At 36.8% G+C, this 20,727-nt stretch overlaps 3 protein-coding genes across 4 annotated transcripts; 1 reads left to right on the forward strand and 2 right to left on the reverse strand.

The window, feature by feature from the left end:
• Positions 1-351: 351 nt before the first annotated feature.
• LOC119792351 (neurofilament light polypeptide-like) lies at positions 352-3,523 on the reverse strand. The gene is made up of 4 exons (XM_038298954.1): positions 2,374-3,523; positions 2,167-2,291; positions 1,162-1,622; positions 352-1,059 (listed from the first exon to the last, which is right to left on the reverse strand). The coding sequence occupies exons 1-4, from the start codon at positions 3,412-3,414 to the stop codon at positions 614-616; spliced, it is 2,073 nt and encodes a 690-aa protein (XP_038154882.1). The 5' UTR covers positions 3,415-3,523; the 3' UTR covers positions 352-613.
• Positions 3,524-10,348: 6,825 nt separating this feature from the next.
• Positions 10,349-12,259, forward strand: pgam2 (phosphoglycerate mutase 2 (muscle)). The gene is made up of 3 exons (XM_038299014.1): positions 10,349-10,876; positions 10,966-11,146; positions 11,853-12,259. The coding sequence occupies exons 1-3, from the start codon at positions 10,460-10,462 to the stop codon at positions 12,020-12,022; spliced, it is 768 nt and encodes a 255-aa protein (XP_038154942.1). The 5' UTR covers positions 10,349-10,459; the 3' UTR covers positions 12,023-12,259.
• Positions 12,260-14,755: 2,496 nt separating this feature from the next.
• Positions 14,756-20,668, reverse strand: LOC119792372 (syntaxin-2-like). Of its 2 annotated transcripts, none has more exons than XM_038298983.1 (9): positions 20,488-20,668; positions 20,185-20,247; positions 18,841-18,940; positions 18,286-18,360; positions 16,519-16,592; positions 16,170-16,278; positions 15,524-15,597; positions 15,215-15,352; positions 14,756-15,123 (listed from the first exon to the last, which is right to left on the reverse strand). In XM_038298983.1, the coding sequence occupies exons 1-9, from the start codon at positions 20,521-20,523 to the stop codon at positions 14,911-14,913; spliced, it is 882 nt and encodes a 293-aa protein (XP_038154911.1). In that variant the 5' UTR covers positions 20,524-20,668; the 3' UTR covers positions 14,756-14,910. The 2 variants fall into 2 exon arrangements, with proteins under 2 accessions (XP_038154911.1, XP_038154912.1); XM_038298984.1 differs by lacking the exon at positions 20,488-20,668 and adding an exon at positions 20,390-20,481.
• Positions 20,669-20,727: the final 59 nt, after the last annotated feature.

Raw genomic sequence — 20,727 nt, forward strand, 5'->3', positions numbered from 1 at the left:
AAAATTAATGATCACATCACAGCATTGCACTGGATTTTTTTTCATTAAACTAAGGAGATGATTACTATTCACTATTCACATAGGTCCAAGGTATCCACTGAGATTAAGATATTATTGGTTTTAATGTCTATTTAACATTATTTTTTTTAAAAAGGAACTAAACTCGGGTTTATTTTCTTACTGTTGAACCTTTGATCGTCTTTCTAAAATCTGTTCTCATCTCAATAGGATACAGTATATTACATTTTGCAATATAACTTTTAGCACACATAGAATCTGATTATTAGACAGGCACTGCTTACATAAGTGCACTCACTGAGGGAGTTCTGCAAATAAACTAATAGAGAAGGCTTGAAGAAGTATTTCTTTATTTATTCCCCCAAACCACAAACGCTCACTTATCATTCAGTAGTAACAGACACCAGGAACTGTGCAGTCAGATATTTATAGGTTATTTATTTTGACATTTGAAGCAGTTTAGCTTGATTTGTTGCTGTCAGTGTTTTCACACTGTTATATTGAGCACCATGTTAACAAGCAGGATTGCCAGCGCTGAGATATTATTTGATTGTTGAGCTGTAATTTGCACTATGAAAATCAAATTGTGCTGAATTCACTTTTTATCTTTTGTGCTTTTTGATTCAGCTGTTTTTTCTTCAACTTTCTCCTTTTTAGCATCCTCCTTGTCTTTTATTGGGGCAGCTTCTTTGACATCAGCTTTGTCCTCCTTGGCATCAGTTTTGTCTTCTTTCTCTTCACTCTTTTTAGATTCTTCCTTCACCTCTTTCTCTTTGCCTTCTTTAGATTCTCCCTTCTCTTTCTCTTCGCCCTCTTTTGACTCTCCCTTCTCCTTTATCTCTTCAGCCTCTTTAGCTTCTTCCTTCCCTGCTTTTTCTCCGTCTTTGGCCTTCTCAGCGCTGTCGTCTGGTCCCTCTGTTTTTTCTACCTCTTGTGTTTCTGCTTTAACCTCAGCTTCCACTCCATCATCTGGTTCTTCTTTCTCTCCCTCAGCAGCAGGAGTCTGGTCAACCTCCTCATTTTGCTCGACTTCATCACCACCTAAATGTGAATATTAGGTTTTGTATTACCATAATCCTAAATGACATTAATTATTAATAGTTTACTGTATTGAAAATGAAAATAAAATAAGAAAATACCAACCTTCTCCCTCTTTGCTCTCTTTATCTTCCTTCACTTCTTCCTCCGCTTGTTTCTCCTCCTCCCCCTTTTCATCTTCTTCCTCTATCTTCTGCTCCTCCTCTTCTTGTTCTTCTTTTTCCTCCTCTCCTCCCTCTTCTTCCTCTTTCTCCTCCTCTTCTACTGTTTCATCCTCTCCACCCTCTTCTTCCTTCTGCTCCTCCTCCTCATCACCCTGTCCCTCCTCTGCCTCCTCGTCTGAAGGGGGTGCGGCCTCCTCTTGCTGGGCATGGGTGGCTGAGATGATGCCCTCAGTGGTGCTGGAGCTGAGCAGGTGGGAGGTCATCAGGTAAGACGTGCCAGAGCTGAGGCTGGAGAGGATAGGCCGACCAAAGGAGGGTCCCACCAGGGTGTGGCTGTACAGGGAGGACATACCCCCAATCCCTCCCCCACTGAAGCGAGACTCCTCACCTTCCAAAAGTTTTCTGTTAAAGAAAAAATGGGACATGATAAAATACCACAATTTGAGGAGAAATTAAACTGTCTAAATTTAGATATATACATATACATAGCTAGAACAGTGGGCTGTGAAATAATGAGAGAAAATGATGCCTTCCAAAATAACTTAACAAACTCAAAATTTGCAATCAAAATAGTAAATTTTTAAAAATCATACTGAAGCATTTATTAAAAATGTTCAAAGTTTCAAATAATTAAATATGCCATTGTGTATGCACCTGAACATGTTTAATTGCTACACATAGAAATAATATTCAACAAACTGTATTCAAATGTGACAGTTTTTTTACAACAGTAAAAGTAACATTTTTATTTTATTTGTATTTTGTTTTTCTGTTAGAGTTTATGAAATAAATATATAATTAATATTAAACCAAAATGAAACAGTGACATTTAACAATTTGTAATCAACAGAGATGATAGAAACAGTTATATGTTTCTAATTTTTGTTATGTCTATTTGTAATGGACCCACACTCAGAAGGTCTAAACAGGTGCATTTTAGTCTTACCTGTATGCTGCAATCTCAATATCTAGAGCCATTTTGACATTGAGCAGGTCTTGGTAGTCCTTAAGGTAGCGTGCCATTTCCTGTTTGGTCCCCCTCAGCTCATTCTCCAACTCTGCAATTATGTCCTTAATAGAAAGCAAGGTGAGTAACCTAAAAGTACTGAATCTAAAGAAGCATCACATAATACTGCAGTGTGCTACTACTTACATGCATAGCAGCTATCTCTGCGCTCTGCTTCTCTTCCATATCATGCAGCTGCCTCTCCAGGGATACATTAAGGCCTTTGCATGCATCAATCTCAAGTATGCGGGCCTGCAGCTGACGCCGGTACTCCCCTGCTTCGTCCTTTGAGCTTTTCACTGCATTGCTGTGCTGAGCAACAGTTTCCGTCAGCGAACCCACCTTTCCCCTAAACCACTCTTCAGCTGCCTTCATATTCTTTGCAGCCAGCCTCTCATACTGGGACCGGATGTCCCTGAGAGCACCAGAAAGATCAGGAGTGGCGGCTTCAGATTCAACGGCTACCTGGACCCCCATCTGGACCTGAGCCTGAAGTTCAGCCACCTCCCCCTCATGGATTCTTTTGAGGAAAGCCAGTTCATCCAGCAGAGTTTCCACACTCTTCTCTAGCTCTGCCATTCCTAAGGCTGCCTCATCAGCCTCACGACGGGCCTCTATCAACTTGCCCTCTGCTTCTTCCCGAGCCAACATCTCCTCCTCATATCGACCCTGCAGTGAGTTCAGGGTTTGTTCCAGCCTCTCTCTCTGACCCAGGGCAGTTTGCTGCTCTGCCCTTGCTTCATCCACAGCTGCCCTCAGAGTTCTAGCCTCTTGTTCATACAATGCTCTGAGACGGGATGGCTCTGAATGCCTCTGCCTCAGTAACAGCAGCTCTGCCTCCAGAGCACGGTTCTGCTGCTCCAGCTCACGCACCCTCTCGATGAAGCCTGCAAAACGGTCATTGAGCTCTTGCAGCTGGCCTCGCTCCTGTGTGCGTACCGCTTTGAAATCGGAGCTGATCTGGGCTGCCTGGTTTAGCTCCCGCTCTAGGGAAGAAGCTGAGGAGGAGGAGGAGAACATCACCCGGCTGGGAGAGGAGTACTGCAGACGGGAGGAAGAAAGTGGGGATGGACGGGAAGAGTAGCTGGCATGGGTCCTTCCTCGCACCACTACCCGAGGGGTAGACTCAGCATACAAGGTTTTGTATAATGAGGAGGCATAGTAGGGGTCATATCCGAAGCTACTCATGGCTGAGTGTTGGAGGGATAGGCTGCTCTCCCTCGCCTCTTTATGCCTGTGTGGGAGAATAGGTGTACAGAGGGCTCAGGTTTAAGCCCCGACTGCTCGCTGCAGCAGAAGGCTGTGCTTTTATAGCAGGACAGAGTCTGACGCAAGCACTTTCTCCAAACCCTGACAATGCAGCCTCTCTAGACTTAAACTGCAGCAGCAGAAGATGAGAGAGAACGGTCACAGGCGTAGGAAGAAAAACACTCACAGGAAAAGAAAAGGCAGGTATGGAAATAGCACATTTCTTCATAATGGCAGCAAGCGCAATCACCACCGCCAGATTTATACCAGAACTTGAACCTGGGTTTCACAGTACTCTAGACAACTAAGCTGTTTGTTGTTTTCACGATGTATAAAGTTATTAAATATGGAAGAAACAAACGGCTGGCATCTTTAAATGGGCTGTCCAGACTCACCAGATCTGACACAGCTTGCCTTCTTCTGGTGGAGAAGAGAACTACAGCTGTGACCTCAAATGACCTGCACAGGAAAAATCTCTTGCAAAGAAAAGGAAAAGATTACATTTTGGGAGAACTTTAAAGGAGATTAAAAAAAAAAAGCTCATTACATCTGTGTTTTGGAATTTAAAATAAGTTCTTCCCATTTGGGTTCCAGGAAATATGCATACATGTATACAGAAAACAGATTATTGAAAAATAAATCTGCATAAACTGCATACCAAATAAGGTATAATGTCTCAAGAGGGAGGAATTTCTGGGAATGGAGTCAGAATATTTCAGCTTATTCTTCTATTGTTAACCAACTTTTTAGCTGTAGATTGTGCATTTCTTATCATAAAAAAGTTTTTGTTTGATTTATTGGGATTTTAGTTTATACAAAACACAAACTTTTAGTCAACAATGATACATATACTGAACAGTATTCTGCTTTTGCTTTCTAATATTGCGTGTGCATTTTGGCTTAACCTGGATTCTAATAAAAACATTGTTTATTCACTTTCCTCTCAGTCCCAATCAATTCAAAACTACCATTTGTTTGCCAAATTAATTTATCTGCAAAATGTTCCAGTAAATATTCATCAGTGTTATGGAAATTAGTCCCACTTGTGAGCAGGTTTAGTGGTACTGCCTTAAAAAAAATAATATAAAAAGAATTTTCTGCGCCACCACAAAAGCACTTCTTTGGGTTCAGAGACCCTCTGATGTCTTACTGTACATGACCCAGATGCAACATGAATGGGGGAAATGGAAACGTTCAGCTTTACTAACCTGAAACATTGGGGGATACAGTTCATCTCCCCATAAAGTAGGCTTCACTTCAGCAGGTCATTATCAGATCATACTGTAATAAAATATAAATAATTTCATTTTTTATCTCCTCTGTATCACAGAACAATACAGTAGACAGTATTTCATTTATCCCCCAATTCACAAATATATGATTTTGTAGATTACTTATTTCTTGGTTACTTCTTTTCTTGCTCCCTGCTTTAGACGAAAAAGAAGGATTTTATTAATAGGAGGCTGACTCCTTGGTTTAATGCAAAACTATGTACTTTGAGGAATAATGCTTGAAAAAGTGAGAGAAAATATTGCTTTACATCTCTACATGAATCCTACTTCATCTGGAAAAACAGTCTACTGCTGGATAAAGTGACCCTCCATAAAACTAAAGCATATATTTTTTTTCCTGATTAATGGGAAATACGCTTTTTGTTTAATATATTTGCCAAACTCACACTAACCCAAAGTTCTGTTGAGCTGTAAATCCCTCTTGCTCTTAGTAGTAATTATTTTTGTTAGATTCTTTAAAAATAAGATAATTTGCACCCCTGGTGGTTACACTGCTGATACATCTTATAAGGACAAGGATTTAAACCCCCTAGTGAGCAAGGATTGAGCCGGTGCTATCAAGGCAGATGAGGAATAGAGGATTTATTAAAGGGGCATATGTCTGAGTGAGTTGTATTCATACCAAAGCATGGGATTATGAAAGTGAAAGCATGTACCAGTAAACAAGTTCACATGAAAATGTTAAAAAAGCAAAAAACAAATGCACAGTTCAATACTGTAATTTCTGCAAGTTCTTGACATTCAGTGTTTTGATTCTCTTACAACTGAACAAATGTAATATGTAAGAATTACCCAATGAGAATCCAGGCAGATTCAATTTGTAGCGAGAATTAAAACACATACATATTTACAGATTATCTCTGTCTAACATGCCTGAATTCCTCCAAATTTGCGGAACTAGAAATAAAATTTAAATCTTTAATTCTCCTGATATTTCACATCTGCGCACTTATTTCTGACTTTCTCTAAAAATACGCAACATGGACTGCAGGTTTAGGTAGAAAACCCATCGTCGATTATATTGCAAAAAGGTCTTCCTTTTTGTTTCCTGTTGACTCAAATTTACAAAAATAAATTTATCAACTGCTCCTCGGATACCAGCAGCTCAATATTCCCAAGCTACTGACTTGCGTTTTAGTTCTCTTATGCCTAGGGAGTATCTGCACATATAATGTGCAATTGGCTAGCTCAGCATTTTGCACATGAAGACTACCACCTAACACAATCAGCATCACCCATTTTTGCTGTTCTGTGCAGTTCTCTGCATAAATACCGCTGCACATTTTGTAATGTGTTTGTGGTTCATGGGATACGTCCGTGACTTTGATCTAAAACAAGTGCTGTTTGAGAAATTCTCTTTTGCACCAAAGGACCTTAGAGCCCTCAAAGGTAGTTCTTTGCTACTCTAAGCTGAGTCATCGGAACAGTTGTAATCACACAAACTCCCCCGTGTCCACTTTTTTTTTTCCACTCCAAACAGCAGGCTGACAATCTGCAGCAGAGCATTTTGTTGCAGACAGGATGCTTACAAATCCCTGGGCGAAAACACAGATCAGCAGCAGATCATTAAGTTGCCTTTCCAACCAAAGGGAAATGCTTAAGGCGGAGATACAACTTGTGGCTTTTTTTGGCCAAGAAACATGATGAGTACTGAATGGTAGGCATCAACAAACAACATAATATTAGTAATATTAAAGCATAAGCTCACATTAAATAGCTATATTTCTGATTAAATAAAAAAAAAATCAAACTGTGATGTAAATGTATAGAAAAGCATCAATCGTCTTTCAATCTCTTAAACCCATTTTTTTCTTTAACTTAAGGACTAGAATATTATCTTTTTTATTCAGAAGAAAAGGAATTTTTCAAGACCATTTATTGAGAATATCAGCCCCAATGAGAAAAAAAAGAGAGAAAGCACCCATAATAACTAAAACAAAGTAACTGACACTTCTGCTAACAACCAAAACAAACATACATAGTGAAAGGGTGGGGTAAGGGGTGAAAGAGTGCAAAAATTATAAAGAAATGTTGTTTATTTATAACACATAGATATATACATGCATATGACTGCCATTTTTGCACATTGTTCTCCTTCCCAGTTCCTTCTGTACAGTACAAACCAAGGTTAAGGTCACAGGATGCAGGTTGGCATCACTATTAGAATTCCATTAACATTCCTATTTTGGACCCATGCTTTTCCAGTGGATTATAATTTCATAGTAAGATGACAGGGCATTTTTTTTATCACATTTTAGCTTTTGGATTTATCGGCTCAGTTTCTAAGCCATCTCAATTATCTCAGCTCTGGGAATTTCTTCTTCCTGGCATCAAATTTCATGTCAGATGCAGCAGAATATTCAGCGTCTAAGACATCCTCTTATGTTGTATTCCCTTGCTTTTGTCTAAAGTAACACAGAAAAAATAATATAGTAGAGGTTTTATCTAGGGTGGAAAACTTAAATGTCTATTTTATTTACATATGGTACTATTTTGCAATGGTATTTAATAATTAAAGTGTTGATTAATTTATTTATTACTTTTTATAAACACCAGCAGCATGTTTTAAAGCATCACTTTTTTTGTTATTCAAGATCAACCCCTAGTGGCCATAATGGGAAAGAATATGAAAAATTTGTCTTATGATTTATCGATAGCATAAAAAAAAAACACGTTTTACTCTGTAAATATTATGAACTTAAAGACAATTCCTCTACTGTAGAAAATTTTTACATTTACAAATTGTCAGACCTTACAGCTTAATTTCTATCTATTTATGTTACTGGACTACTGTGCAATGGATGAATGAATTTCTTATTTAAGATACTTGTATAATGTCAGAAGGTCTATTATTTTGAAGCAGTGAATTGAAGCACAATGTAGAGCTAATACAACAGAATTTACTAAGATCAAATCTATTTTGGCCCAATAAAAATTAATTATTAAAGAGACACATGTTTCTATTCAAGTACTGTAATAGTAAAATATACACGAGATTACTAAACTAAGAGTAAGTATTTGACATGAAGACTATTTTGCAGGTTTTCCCATTTGCTATGGTAATCTTCAACTGTGAGTGATTGAATCTAAAGCAACAATCCATAAAACTGCATTTAATTGCAATACACAAGTATCTGATTAACAACCAACCTCCTGTTCTCTAGGCTTTAAGAAGTTGCCCTGTGTTGAGAATCTTGCTGTATTATTGCAGTTGTTTAAATTAATTATCTATAAATATATATGACACCAGTTCAAACAAACTAACTCCAAACAAACATGCTGAAATGATCCTGTTCAATCCAAATATTTCAAATTGTATCTTCAATTCCTTCCTTTGACCAGCCTTGACTTTATTATTATGTCAAAGCTTGTCTTACAGCCTTCTGGAAAACAGTTGTAATGAATAGCTAAATCTTATATGAAGGTTTGTTTACTAGTATGTGTCAAGTGGAGTACATAAAAAAAATAAAAAAAGATGTCGTGCAAATGCTTGTGTGCAACTGTATAGCTCCAAGAAGCAGCTAGAAACGTCAGGAAGTCCCCATGCTAAATTACATGGGGCTAGGATGCATCCTGCTATATTTTCTTAGCACCTCTCTTAATGTCAGTATGCTATTTGGATAGCAAGTGTCATAGTGGCCACTCTTACACTTTCACCATGGTCTAAATGTCATCACTGGTTTAAGGTATTCAGATTGAGCCCAAGTACAGAGAGCTGTGATCAGCCGGCTTCACAATCATCACACCTTGTGGGTGCTCTTCTGCTAAGGGGACAGGATGGGTGGGGCCATATATCAAAATATCTTAGACAACATCCTCCTTCCCAAGACAATGACCCGAGGGGTACAACCAGGGCAACTAATGAGTGGTGTATAGCATCGTAAGGTCCTGGAGGAGCCTTTACAGTCTCCATGCTAGAAATATTTTTTTTTTGAATAAGCTGAACTTATTGCATTGCCCTGCAACAACCAAGAAACCTGAAGGTCAAAAATCCCTGCTGCAGTGAGACCAAACCTCATCATAACTGCAGAAATTGTCTGACATTCTGTAATAGCAAACAAAGTTTTTTTTTTTTTTTTTTTTTTAACTACTAATTGAAATAAAGAGACATTACAATAGGGAGAGCAAAGTTGTGCAAAACAAATAAAAAACATAAACAGAGGTAAATTGAATGCATAAAAACGCTAATTGCTAAGAAGTGTAAGCCAAATCAAGTCAAAATTATTCATAACCAGTTTAAAAACATACAGCACTAAATTTAGTGCTAAACAAAAATAAACATGATAAATAGCACATTAGAATTTAAAACTAATGAATTACTAAATAGGAATTAAATACAAGTAAAATTAGCAACAAAATGTATGACAGAGAAAGAAGAAAATTTAAATGTACAAAGAAGTTCAGTAATCCAATTAAAATGCTACAAAGATTTGTAGAGAGGATTCAATGGATTTTTGAAAATTGTGCTTTATTTACTTTGGTCAGTTGCCTCAGGTAAACAAATATTTATTTTATTACCAAACTGATCAGTTCACCCTGTGTGAAAGCACCATCAATTGTAAACCAAGGATTGTGACAAGAATCCTTGTTTAACCTGCAAGAAAGCCAACATTTACATGAGAAGAAGACCCACCAACTTCATACTAAAATAATGTAATTCCTACTTTCAGAAAACATTGCAAAAGTTGCATATAGTAGTCACCGTCCGGTTTTAAGGGCACAAAGATCTTGGTTTCATCCACTACATAAAAAAAACAATCCTATGCTTTCCAAAACAGTAGAATTAAGAGGGAGGAGACACAAGAAAAATTGCAGGGATCCAAGATTTGAGCCCTGTAGGACCCCATAAATCAACAGAACAGAGTATCTGCAATCACTTAGTTCACAACAAAAAGTCTCTGAACCAGGTATGATATGACCACTATAGTGCAATACCTTCGATGCCGACCTTCTGCTCTGAGTGGGACCATATCAGGTTGATATAGTCCAGTGTATTGAAGTATGTGTTGGTATAAAGACATAAAAGCTGAGCTTAAAAACCTCACAAACCCCATTTTCTTCCAAAAATGCTTCGAAATGCTTGTAAAAAAATGTCCATCACTGAATATTAAGAAGAAAGTAAGAGGACAGTTATTTGAACGGATGGAGTCGTAGTAACATTGTCTCCAATTTCCACCAAGAATATAAGTAAAGGTTTTAGGCAGCTGTCTTCAAACATTTAGGTTACTTAGGTGTCACAGCTAGATGAACATGTTAAAAGCCTGCTCTGTTATAACACTATTAATATTTCTATAGCAAATCTAATTATGAACTGTTTCACAGTAGAGCAAGTTTTATTGTGAGTTTCAGAGTGAGGAAACCATCTGCAGCCAACTCTGCTCTTTACACTTTTGTTGTATGGATCTCATTTTAAAAGTCATGTTGCTATTTTGGTTTACTCTTGACCTCTGGCCTTCCCAGCCTTTCTCATAATCCAGCTGGATGTTTGGCGCTATTGGCCTGCCCTGTGTGTCCATCAGAGCCTGAGGAGCTCTCACAGGTGGAATGCTGAGAGGCTGGTCGCTATAAAAAGAGTTTGGTATGCTGGTCTGTGCTCACTGTTGGCCAGCCAGGGTGTGTGAGAGAGCAACTTAGAAGGGCTGAGGGCTCTGTGTTTGCTTGTTTAGACTTAAACCGTAAAATAACCATTAAATATGACTGCTGTCCACCGCTTAGTTATTGTCCGCCATGGTGAGAGTGCCTGGAACCAGGAGAACCGCTTCTGTGGCTGGTTTGATGCCGACCTCAGTGAGAAGGGAGTGGAGGAGGCTAAGCGTGGAGCCCTGGCTATTAAGGAAGCAGGCCTTAAGTTTGATATATGCTACACCTCAGTGCTGAAACGTGCCATCAAGACCCTATGGACCATCATGGAGGGCACCGACCAGATGTGGCTGCCCGTGATTCGCACTTGGCGACTGAACGAACGCCACTACGGAGGCCTCACTGGACTCAACAAGGCAGAGACTGCAGAGAAGCACGGTGAGGAGCAGGTGAAGATCTGGCGTAGATCTTTTGACATCCCACCTCCAGTTATGGATAAGGATCACCCTTACCACAAGATCATCAGTGAGGTAAAACACCTGAACATTATTCTCCTGTTCAACAATCTTCAGAGTTAAAGGCGAGTTGCAATGATCTATTTCTGTTTTTCTACTACCAGTCTCGGCGTTACAAGGACCTGAAGCCTGGTGAGTTGCCCACATGCGAGTCCCTGAAGGACACCATTGCCCGGGCCCTGCCATTCTGGAACGATGTTATTGCTCCACAAATCAAAGCAGGGAAGAATGTTATTATTGCTGCCCACGGGAACAGCCTCCGTGGGATTGTCAAGCACCTAGAGGGTGAGTTTTGGAGTTTGCGTGTGGGTGTGGTTGTATTTTTTCAATCATAATTCTAAAACTCTAAAATTGTTTCAGAGATTTAATTACAGAAATAAAAATGTATTTACTGGATTTATAAAACATACATTGACTGCGAATAGAGAGCTTTTAATTCCACTGCTTATAAATAGCAAGCAAAGACTCCTGCAGTCGACCGCAGGGTAAAGGGTCATCAGCTTGGTTCCCATTACAGTCATGACCTTTATGTCGAAAGGTTGGACATATTTAAGAAGTGGCCAGGGATGAATAAGGCAGTTGCTGAATATAAGAGAAGATGAGGCATTGGGAGGAGAAATATGAGAAATATAAAAAATTATGTGATTCATATTTTGCACAATCAAGCATGAAGAAAGTAAATGGAGGTCCAGAAGTACCATAATTAAACAATCATTTAAATGTGTCACCAAGGCATCAAAAACTAGACTTTAATGGACAAATAATTCAACATACAAATATTTGAATGTCAATAAATATATATTGCATTCACGAAAAGCATCTAGAATTATTTGAATGTGTAGTAAATCATTTCATTTTCCCATGAAGCAGCCACACCATGCTTTTTAGTAATATATATAAAGCATTGAAAAACTTTGCATAGGTATGTAATGTATGAGCACAGATACTCCAATATTTCTGATTCAGGATATGTTTGTATTGTCTTTTTCAGGTATGTCTGATGCAGCCATCATGGAGCTGAACCTGCCGACTGGAATCCCAATTGTTTATGAATTGGATGCCGAACTGAAGCCGGTCAAGCCCATGGCTTTCCTAGGTGATGAGGAAACTGTGAAGAAGGCCATGGAGGCTGTGGCTGCTCAGGGCAAAGCCAAGAAGTAAACTTGCCTTTGAGGCTCCATGAGAAAGCAGAAAATGAGACTTTCACCTCTAAATTCTTCCAGCTTTTCCTCATATTTCATTCCAGATTGGGGAAATGGTTAATGGTTCTTTCGGGAGAAGGGCCAGGCCCCCACATTTTACACAGCCATGGATAACTCAGTCCTTTTAAATTGTGCCCAAGCCCTAGTTTGTATGATTCACCACTCTGGCAAATCAAATAAATAAGTCATGTTTGTATGTCTGCCTTCTTTCTTATCCTCACAAACCATTTCTTTTTTTGCCCTCCTTTTTATATGCACCTTAACTCTTCCACAGTACTTCTGGAGGATTTGGAAATGTAGGAAGAAAAAAAAAAATCAGCAAAACACAAAAGGTGCTGTGATAGTTTTATCTAAGGTCCACAAGGGTGTGAAAAGCAGTCTGGGAGAAAAGTCAATGAGTTCATCCAGGCAGTATTCCAGGAGGTAGTATGGTTGTGTTCAAGTCTCATCAGACCAGGGAGAAATGCAAAGGCATAGTTTTAATTAAGATATATCAACAATGCATTTAATTTTAGATAAAGATTTATAATAAATGGAGACATTCCAAAGTGGTGGCTTTATTCTGCTACTGCTATTGCATTCAAAGGGTGATTCAGCAATACTGTTTAATGCTACCTTTATATATTCTATACCTAATATGAATGTCGTGCAATAACAAGAAATAAGAATCTGTAATGAGAATAGTAATATGAAGCTATTTTGTAAATTGTGTGTATAAATAAAACTCCTTAGATAGACTACTGAGGCACATATATTTAGATTTAGCACTTCCAGGGACTTTTTCTATAAATATTTGAAGTCCATGTGCTCCTCTTTTGCATTTAAAGTGTTAGGTTTGCATTGATTAGCATAAAAACCAAAATCCTCAAAACATCAGTTTCTTAAATTTTCAGTTAGTTTAATATAACTTCAGCCATAAAGACATTTACAGCCACACCACTCCCTCTTATTCTCAGGGGAGCTTTAATTCAATCCTTCTATTGCAGAGCGGCTGTCCACAAAGGTCAGAGTCAAAAATAGGGTGTATAGATTGTAATTGTTTCTTCTATTCATTTCCACCGCATTTTTTCCACCCAGTTTTATTATGTTGAAATCTGATTTTAAATTGAAAACGCACTTGTTGAAATGCTTGGAGAAGATTATTTATATCAGAAACCGAATATTAACGTACAGACAAGGAAACAGATTGACTATTTTGTTTTAACGAGTTCACTAAATGGTAAAGCTTGTGGTTAAATAACAAAAAATATTCTTAATTTTCCGTGCAGATTATTTGAATTATTGTATTTAAACTTGATCAAAAGGAAAAGTGCTAATCTGTCATACCAGGAGACATTTTCTAAGGAGCAAAATAACACGGTTCTCTGTTAAACAGAACTCACTTTGAACCATAAAATATAACTTTGAAACAAATATATAAAAGTTTAAAATCTGAGGATCTTATTAGGGGCATTTAAACCCAACTTTTACTTTTTTATATTCCATTTTAGAGCTTTATGCAACAACAAAAGTTAAGGTATTGCACACTGATATTAAATTGTTTAAACATCCATATGTTACATTTTTCTTTTAATTCAAAGCAGTTAATTCAACAGACGTACATTAATCAAAGTAAAACCTCTGGAGAAGGTAAGTCCAGCCAGTAAATTAGTGTTACAGAGCCAGCAACTGAACAAGATTGTATTTGAAGTATCGGAAAAATTGTGATTAATCCATTATTGAAAGAATTGTCAACTAATTTAGTAATCAATTAATCAATAACTAGAGTATAGAGACTCTAATACATTCCTTTAGTTGACAGAGGGACCCATCTTGAGCAGCAATTACACAAAATTGTAAAAAAAAAAAAATTATGTGAACTTTTTTCATTAAAGATAAAATAACGTGTTCATCTGTCAATATGCTCTATCCAGAACTCAAGTGGAAAAGTTTTAGTTTCACCTGGTATAATTTCATAAACCCTTCTTTAAGGAATGTTTTGCTATTTGATTATAATTGATGAATCGAAAGAATAATCGACAGATTAAATTATACGCAAAATATCGTTAGCTTTTGTCCACTGGGGGGACTGTATTGTTTTGCCTAAAGGAAGAAAATATTTCCCATGAAAACCAGCGTGGTGGAGAGCATATGCATACCTGCAGAATCCTGATTCCAGGTTGCCTGCAGTTGGATTGAAATACATTTGCTTCCAGTGGCTGCGTGAAAGATTAACAGCAATGAGCTAATGAATCCAACTGTGGTGAAATATCATATGACGATATTTAAATTGGAAACGTCTTACAGTTGATGAAACAGATAAATATGTTAGGTTTTTAAAATTTCACAGTAAACACATTTAGATCCCAGTAGGAAGGAGTTGCCTTGCCTATGAAATCTGCACATTTTGCACAAATATATTGTCTGTCTGGGAAATTTAGTCGCATCAACTTCTTTCTTTATAAAGAATGGCGAAAGTGATATATGCCGTTAAGCACTCTGCACATTCATAGTTATTTTGTGTGGCAAGGTTGGCTACTGCTGGTGAGAGCAATACAGACCTCCTCAGACCATGACAGAGGTGTCCTTCTTAAACTAGTTTTAAGTCAAAGTATAATCACAAAAGTTAGAAAAATACTTTATGAAGGTTGAAAAGTCACTTAGTGTTGGTTTAATACCAGTATTATAAGGAAATAAAACAAACATTCTATGATTGAAATGGAAATTCTTAACAACTCATTTTATTCATGTATTTAAAGTTTAATTTAGGGAAGTAATTATTCTATTCTTAAAAACAATCATTTCTTTAAGAATGTCAAAGAGAGGTAAAAGAATAAATAAAAATAATTTTCCAAGTTTCAATGCAGATTAGGAACGTTTGATGCAGTCTTCAGAAGAGTCTTCATCTGTAGCAGATTTAGTACTGGCTTGTCTCCTAAAGGGCTTTAGGAAGCTTGGCAGAGATGCAATCTTATAACGATTTTTTTTATATTCAAGTGCTTTATGGGTTTCCTGTTTTGACACATCTACATATTCTCCAGCACTGGTGACATTCTTTTCTATGTTGTTGATCATCTCCCCCTGGTGGGAAACAAAAATAAAAAATCTTGTCATCTTATCAGTGATATGTAAATTAGTCCTCAGACATTTATAAATAGAACAGAGATTTTACCTGAATCTCCAACAGCATAGCTGTGTCTGTTAATATCTCTTGTAGCTCTTTAATGCTGCATTCAAGACTGATGATGTCCTGATGACGTCTTTCAATCTCAGTAAGTGCCTGACTTGAAAAGTTGGCATCGGAGTGAATCTAAGGAAAAAATAAATATAATATAATATAATATAATATAATATATACACATATACACACACACACACACACACACACACACACACACACACACACACACACACACACACACACACACACACACACACACACACACACACACACACACGTTACATAGATATTTTTACTAACGTTAGATATGAAGATTGCAAGATTATCCCGTTGCAGCAAATCCTCCAGGTCATCATCTGTAGTGACTTTATCCACTATGAGACACAAACAAGAAGTATAATAGATTGTTAAATATAGAATAACTAAGTAATTGTGGTAAAAGTGGAAAATTTAAGTTTGAAAAGATATATGTTACACGCATCTTTGGATATTCACCACAAGATGGCAGGATTACTGCATTTGCTCAGATTAAACTGATATTCTTAAACATAAATGCACACAATGTAAAAAGCAGCTTAAAGATGCTTTTTAAAGCTCACTCAGTGAACAAACTGGATAAATGAAAAAGTTACTCAAACAATGGATTGGCATTGTCTGGCAGATCTGTACATACTGTATAAAGTTTTTGCAATATTAAAAATGCTCCTGCCAAGAGGCCAATTAAATTTAAATAATAGCATTTATAGTACTCTGTGCTAAATATGCATTATCATAGGCATTTGCATGAATAAAGTTATTATCCGTTAAAGAATCAGATCAGAATCATGATCAGCTGTATTAGCCAAGTTTAGGAACACAAATAATAGATCTGACTTCTGTTTAAATTTGCTCTCATTGTACAGCAGTTAAACAATTTAAAGCAGTTGCTGTTGAAATAGCTCCTCACCAATTTCCAGCTGTCTCTGAATTTGTGCCTTGCATTTCTCTCTGAAGGAAACCTGGATGTTATGGTAGTTCTTCATGACGTCAGAAAACCAGCGAGTCAGGTGTGACTGCTGGAAGAAGGGAGTCAGCAAAATGAGCTAGTTGGAAGCAATCGCAATGCAAGATATGTATAAAAGCACCTTAAACATAATGTACAGTGTGGTAAAGCTAGGCCATTGATCAGTTTCTGTTTTAAAAAGAACAGGAAGCTGCTTATAGTGCATATCACTGTGCAACACCACAATGTTAAGTTTAGCAGCAATGATTTGGTTGGAAAAAGAGCTACCCATTAGGAAAACTAAAGTACTAACCTGATTCCTTTGAATTCGATGGATTACTGAGTTATTAGCTCTGGTTTCATCTGATGGACAGTTTTTCTGCATTACTGAAACACAAATGAAATATATACAAATCAAGGGCGTAGGTTTGATTTCAACTTTGGTAGGGACACTATTCTCCAGTTTCATTGGTCCTTTGCAAAAAAATATGCATGCTCTTTTTTATGCTTAATGTGAGCTTCAGGGCTCATTTTGTTTAAAGAGAACAGCAGCATTTCTTGCTACATTAATACAAATCTTATAAGCACTACATGCACTAAATGCTGTTTATCAATATTTAAAGCATAACTTGCTCTGATGAATGTGGAATTAGGACTTTTTCCACTTTGAAAAGGATTGCATTTAAATTTACCTGCGACTAAGACAGTGTCTGTTTAACCAAATATAGTCTATAATATGTGGATTTACCCTGTGTTTTCTTCTGAAGATATAGAATTGTGCAGAGGTAAAACCCACTCTTATTTTTTTTCATCTAATATGCTCTCTCTGGATCATGCAAAATAATACATTCAAGGGACAGCAAATAAATGTATTGTATTTACATGTGCACTGGAACTAGAAGAGGAACTGACACTGAGCATTTAAAATATTAATATTAGAAGTTGTAAATCTGGGCTGTAGTTACTCTGTGTAGCTAATTTCATGTATTTTATCTATGGCTGAAACAATCATATTAACAAATTATTTAAATAATCGTGAACTAATTTAGTAATTGATTAATCGTAAACTGGAGTATAGGGCCACTAAAATGTGCCTTTAGCCGACAGAGCGACCCACTTAGAGCAGGAATTATACCAAGATTGTAAAAAAAATATTAGCATTTAAGAAGTAAAAAAAAAAAAAAGTTTTTGTCTGTCAATATTCTCCATCCAGAACTCCTCCAAAGGAAACGTTTAAACGTTTCACCTGGTTTCATTTCATAAAAGATCTTCTTTAAGGAACCTTTGGCTATCTGATTAAAAGATAAAATAAAAGAAATCCTAATGTTTTTAACTTACATTTCTCAAGTTCCACAAATCAAAAAACTCTCTCCTGCTTCTTTACAGAACTCCAATCAGAAGCTTTCGCCTGTTTTAGCGTAGATAATATTTTTTTTTATTTGGACTAGTTTCGTAGCCCAAAATTAATTTATTTTAGCGTCTTTTTTTTTGCGCTCCAAGCACCCGCGCACATACAGACTAGAAAACACGCAATCAGAAAGAGAGAAGGCGGAACTTAAGGCAGAATAATCAGAGAGTTAAACCGCGCAGCACAGTTGATGCGCTGCTATGTGAAAGGGACAGGAAAGAGCAGGCAGCTGCAGCTACCAGGCAGAGAAGCTGCGAGAGGAAAAGAAGCGGCTGCTGTAGTAAATTAAAAACATGTTGTTTACATCCAATTATTGGTAGGGACAAATAGGTCCTTCCAAAATTTTGGTAGGGAAATGTCCCTATGGTCCCTATGCAAACCTACGCCCATGACACAAATTGTGTCTGCTTTAGAATTCTGTTTAACCATTTTATGGTGCAAAACAATCAAGAGCTTTTTTAGGAACAATGATATAGTAGAATGCAATACACCCTTTCCTGTTTTATTCATTTGCCAGTCAAATTACACCCTCCTGACTTTAATCCCTGTATTTAGGCAGATCTAATGTGTGCCTAAACTGCATCTGTCAAAAACAATCAACCTCAGGGAATATCAACAAAGAGCACAAAGGGTCCAAGGGTTACAGCAGAAAAGCCAGTTTGTAACACCCACGTTTTAACTTGGATCGGACCAAGTTGGCGTTCTCTCTGGTCTCCTTGTTCAGCAGCTCCAGCTCATCTTTACCTCCTAAAACAAACATCAAACAAATTTGCTTTAGGGATTTGCACATTTCTGTCTCTGCATGTTGTGTCTAAACTAAAGAAATAAGCTTCACTCACTTCTCTCTGTATGACAGCGCTATAGTTATCAGTAATTTTATAGACAACATAAAGGAATAGTCCATTCAGCTAAAATATAGCAATGAAAGGTTAAACATCTAAAAGCACTGGTTGCATAGATCTAAGAAACTGGAAGAATGGCTGTATTACCTTTTCCAGCTACAAGAACTATTATGTCTGTTTCTGTGGACCTCACTCTGTGCCCCTTCTCTAAACAAACAGAGCTCTGTTTGTCAAAGGTTGTTAAGCTTCTATCGTTTCTCATGCTCTAGTTGGCTCTTTGGGGATGTCTAAGATCTTAATAGATTTCTAAAAGTAATAGTAAAGTTATCAAGAAAGACTTGTGACACAATTCAAAAGTTTTACTTGATTTTCCCAAAAGTCTTACTCTTGCTGCTGTTTGAAGATGAGAGGATGCAGCTGTGTCTTCTTTCCATTTCCTCTGCTTGGCTGGAGATTTTTTCTATGAGGCTTCTTACTTCATCCACCTACACACGCGCACACCCACAAACAAACAAACAATAGCATTAGGCTACTTAAAATGTCATTACTGAAACATACAACTTACAAAGCTATGTGTCTGACAGGCTTATCTGTGTTTACACAAATAGTGTTATATAAATAAACCTGCCTTACGTGTTTTATCAAGTGTAATTACAACTGAACAGATCTTTTAGCATCAATAAAAATTTTGGCAAAAGGGCACCTTTTAAAAGATTGAATATAATACAGTTTTTGCAAAGGGATCACTCAGTTCAAGTAATCCCTTCGTTCAATAGTGGAAAAATGTTCATAATTACAAATAATATTTAGATTTCTTTCTATTCCTTTTGAAGTTTTAAATCTCATCTCCCTGTAACTGTTTTTAGTTATCTTGAACAGTGATATTATCTGCTACTCCAGTGGAAAGTTGTTCAGTCTGATTTCATTTGTTTTATTTTTCAGAATAACTTCTATCTTTGAGTCGAAACATTTTTTCAAGGCATTTTTTGTGTTTTATGTGTAATTATTAAAACTGTTATTTTTAACTTAAACCGTTTCAATAACGCAATTTAACCAATTCAATTACCAAGTTTAATTGCATATTTAATTGCATTTACAGCATATTCAAAAAAAGCACATATTAGCACCCTTAAAACAAGGGTGATGTTTGTCTTTACAGTGTTTTAATACAGCTTTTTAAATATATATCAGGTTGTTTTTATATATATATATATATATATATATATATATATATATATATATATATATATATATATATATATATATATATATATATATATATAAAGAGGTTTGCATTTATTAATCAACAGACTAATCTATTTGCTAAATAACCGTTAGATGCAGCCCTAAACTATTTAGCTGTGTTTTTTTCTCTATAGTATCTCACAAAACTGAATAAATCTTATTAGTTGTATTTTAAGAGTGTGGCAGATAACTGCTTTTCACACAGCCAGGTAACATTAAAAAACTATGTATTCCTACAGCTTTCTGGCTTTCCCATTCACAAATTTATGATTTCTTGTGACATTTTCCTGACATCCATGCAGTTTTCCTGCATATGTAAACTGAAAAATGAAAATAGAGAGGGGGAAAAAAGGCAAAAGAGGTCATTTCTGTAAAATAACTCTCGTATTAAGACTAATGTGCAGAGGGAAGTCTGTTTTTAATTTAAATACATTTTTGCAGCTTCTGCTTCCATGTTTTGGTTTCCCCTTTAAATGTAACTTACCGTTTTTAAAAAATCATCCATGTCTTCCGCTTTCTTCATTGAATTGCTCATATTGAACATTTCCTATAAGTAAAAAAAAAAAGCAAAATGTATGTTTTCAGAAATGTTTTAGCTTTAAAAAGAGCGTTCCGTCAAGGTGAACCGCTGTCCACACAGAACTACCGTCTCTATTAAACTTTGTTAACTGATTTTAAGTAGCTTTTACCTGCTTTCCTCTGGTATTTACTACGGTAACAAAAACAACAAACTATAAATGTGAAAGTCTATATATTCAGGTCGGTATAGGTGAGAGATCCACTTTACCTGCAGTCGTCCTGTGCTCCTGACGGATGAGGTCATTGTACGCACCTGTGAAGGGCGTGGGCACGCACGCGCGCTCCCGTGCAGCCAAACAAACAAAGGGTGCGCCTACACCGCCTGGCTGTTTGAAAGCTTTTAGAATATTAAAAACAAATCTATAAATTCGTATCGCTAAGAATTATGGTACGTTTAAAAAAGCAAAAATGACCCACAAAAGACCTTCGTTACTCGCCTTCGGGTGTT

This window comes from Cyprinodon tularosa, unplaced genomic scaffold (genome assembly GCF_016077235.1).
Source record: "Cyprinodon tularosa strain WSP-4 unplaced genomic scaffold, ASM1607723v1 ctg418, whole genome shotgun sequence".
In the NCBI taxonomy this organism is placed as follows: Eukaryota; Metazoa; Chordata; class Actinopteri; order Cyprinodontiformes; family Cyprinodontidae; genus Cyprinodon; species Cyprinodon tularosa.

Excerpts from the sequence above, each read along its gene's own strand:
- LOC119792372 (XM_038298983.1), bottom strand. The coding sequence starts at position 20,523 with ATGACCTCATCCGTCAGGAGCACAGGACGACTGCAG. Across the intron at positions 18,941-20,184 it reads TGGATGATTTTTTAAAAACG|GTGGATGAAGTAAGAAGCCT; the intron begins GTAAGTTACATT and ends GCGCGTGTGTAG. Across the intron at positions 18,361-18,840 it reads ATCTTCAAACAGCAGCAAGA|GAGGTAAAGATGAGCTGGAG; the intron begins GTAAGACTTTTG and ends TGTTTGTTTTAG.
- LOC119792351 (XM_038298954.1), bottom strand. The coding sequence starts at position 3,414 with ATGAGTAGCTTCGGATATGACCCCTACTATGCCTCCTCATTATACAAA. Across the intron at positions 2,292-2,373 it reads CAGAGATAGCTGCTATGCAT|GACATAATTGCAGAGTTGGA; the intron begins GTAAGTAGTAGC and ends CTTTCTATTAAG. Across the intron at positions 1,060-1,161 it reads AGAGAGCAAAGAGGGAGAAG|GTGGTGATGAAGTCGAGCAA; the intron begins GTTGGTATTTTC and ends ATTCACATTTAG.
- pgam2 (XM_038299014.1), top strand. The coding sequence starts at position 10,460 with ATGACTGCTGTCCACCGCTTAGTTATTGTCCGCCATGGTGAGAGTGCC. Across the intron at positions 10,877-10,965 it reads ACCACAAGATCATCAGTGAG|TCTCGGCGTTACAAGGACCT; the intron begins GTAAAACACCTG and ends TTCTACTACCAG. Across the intron at positions 11,147-11,852 it reads GATTGTCAAGCACCTAGAGG|GTATGTCTGATGCAGCCATC; the intron begins GTGAGTTTTGGA and ends TGTCTTTTTCAG.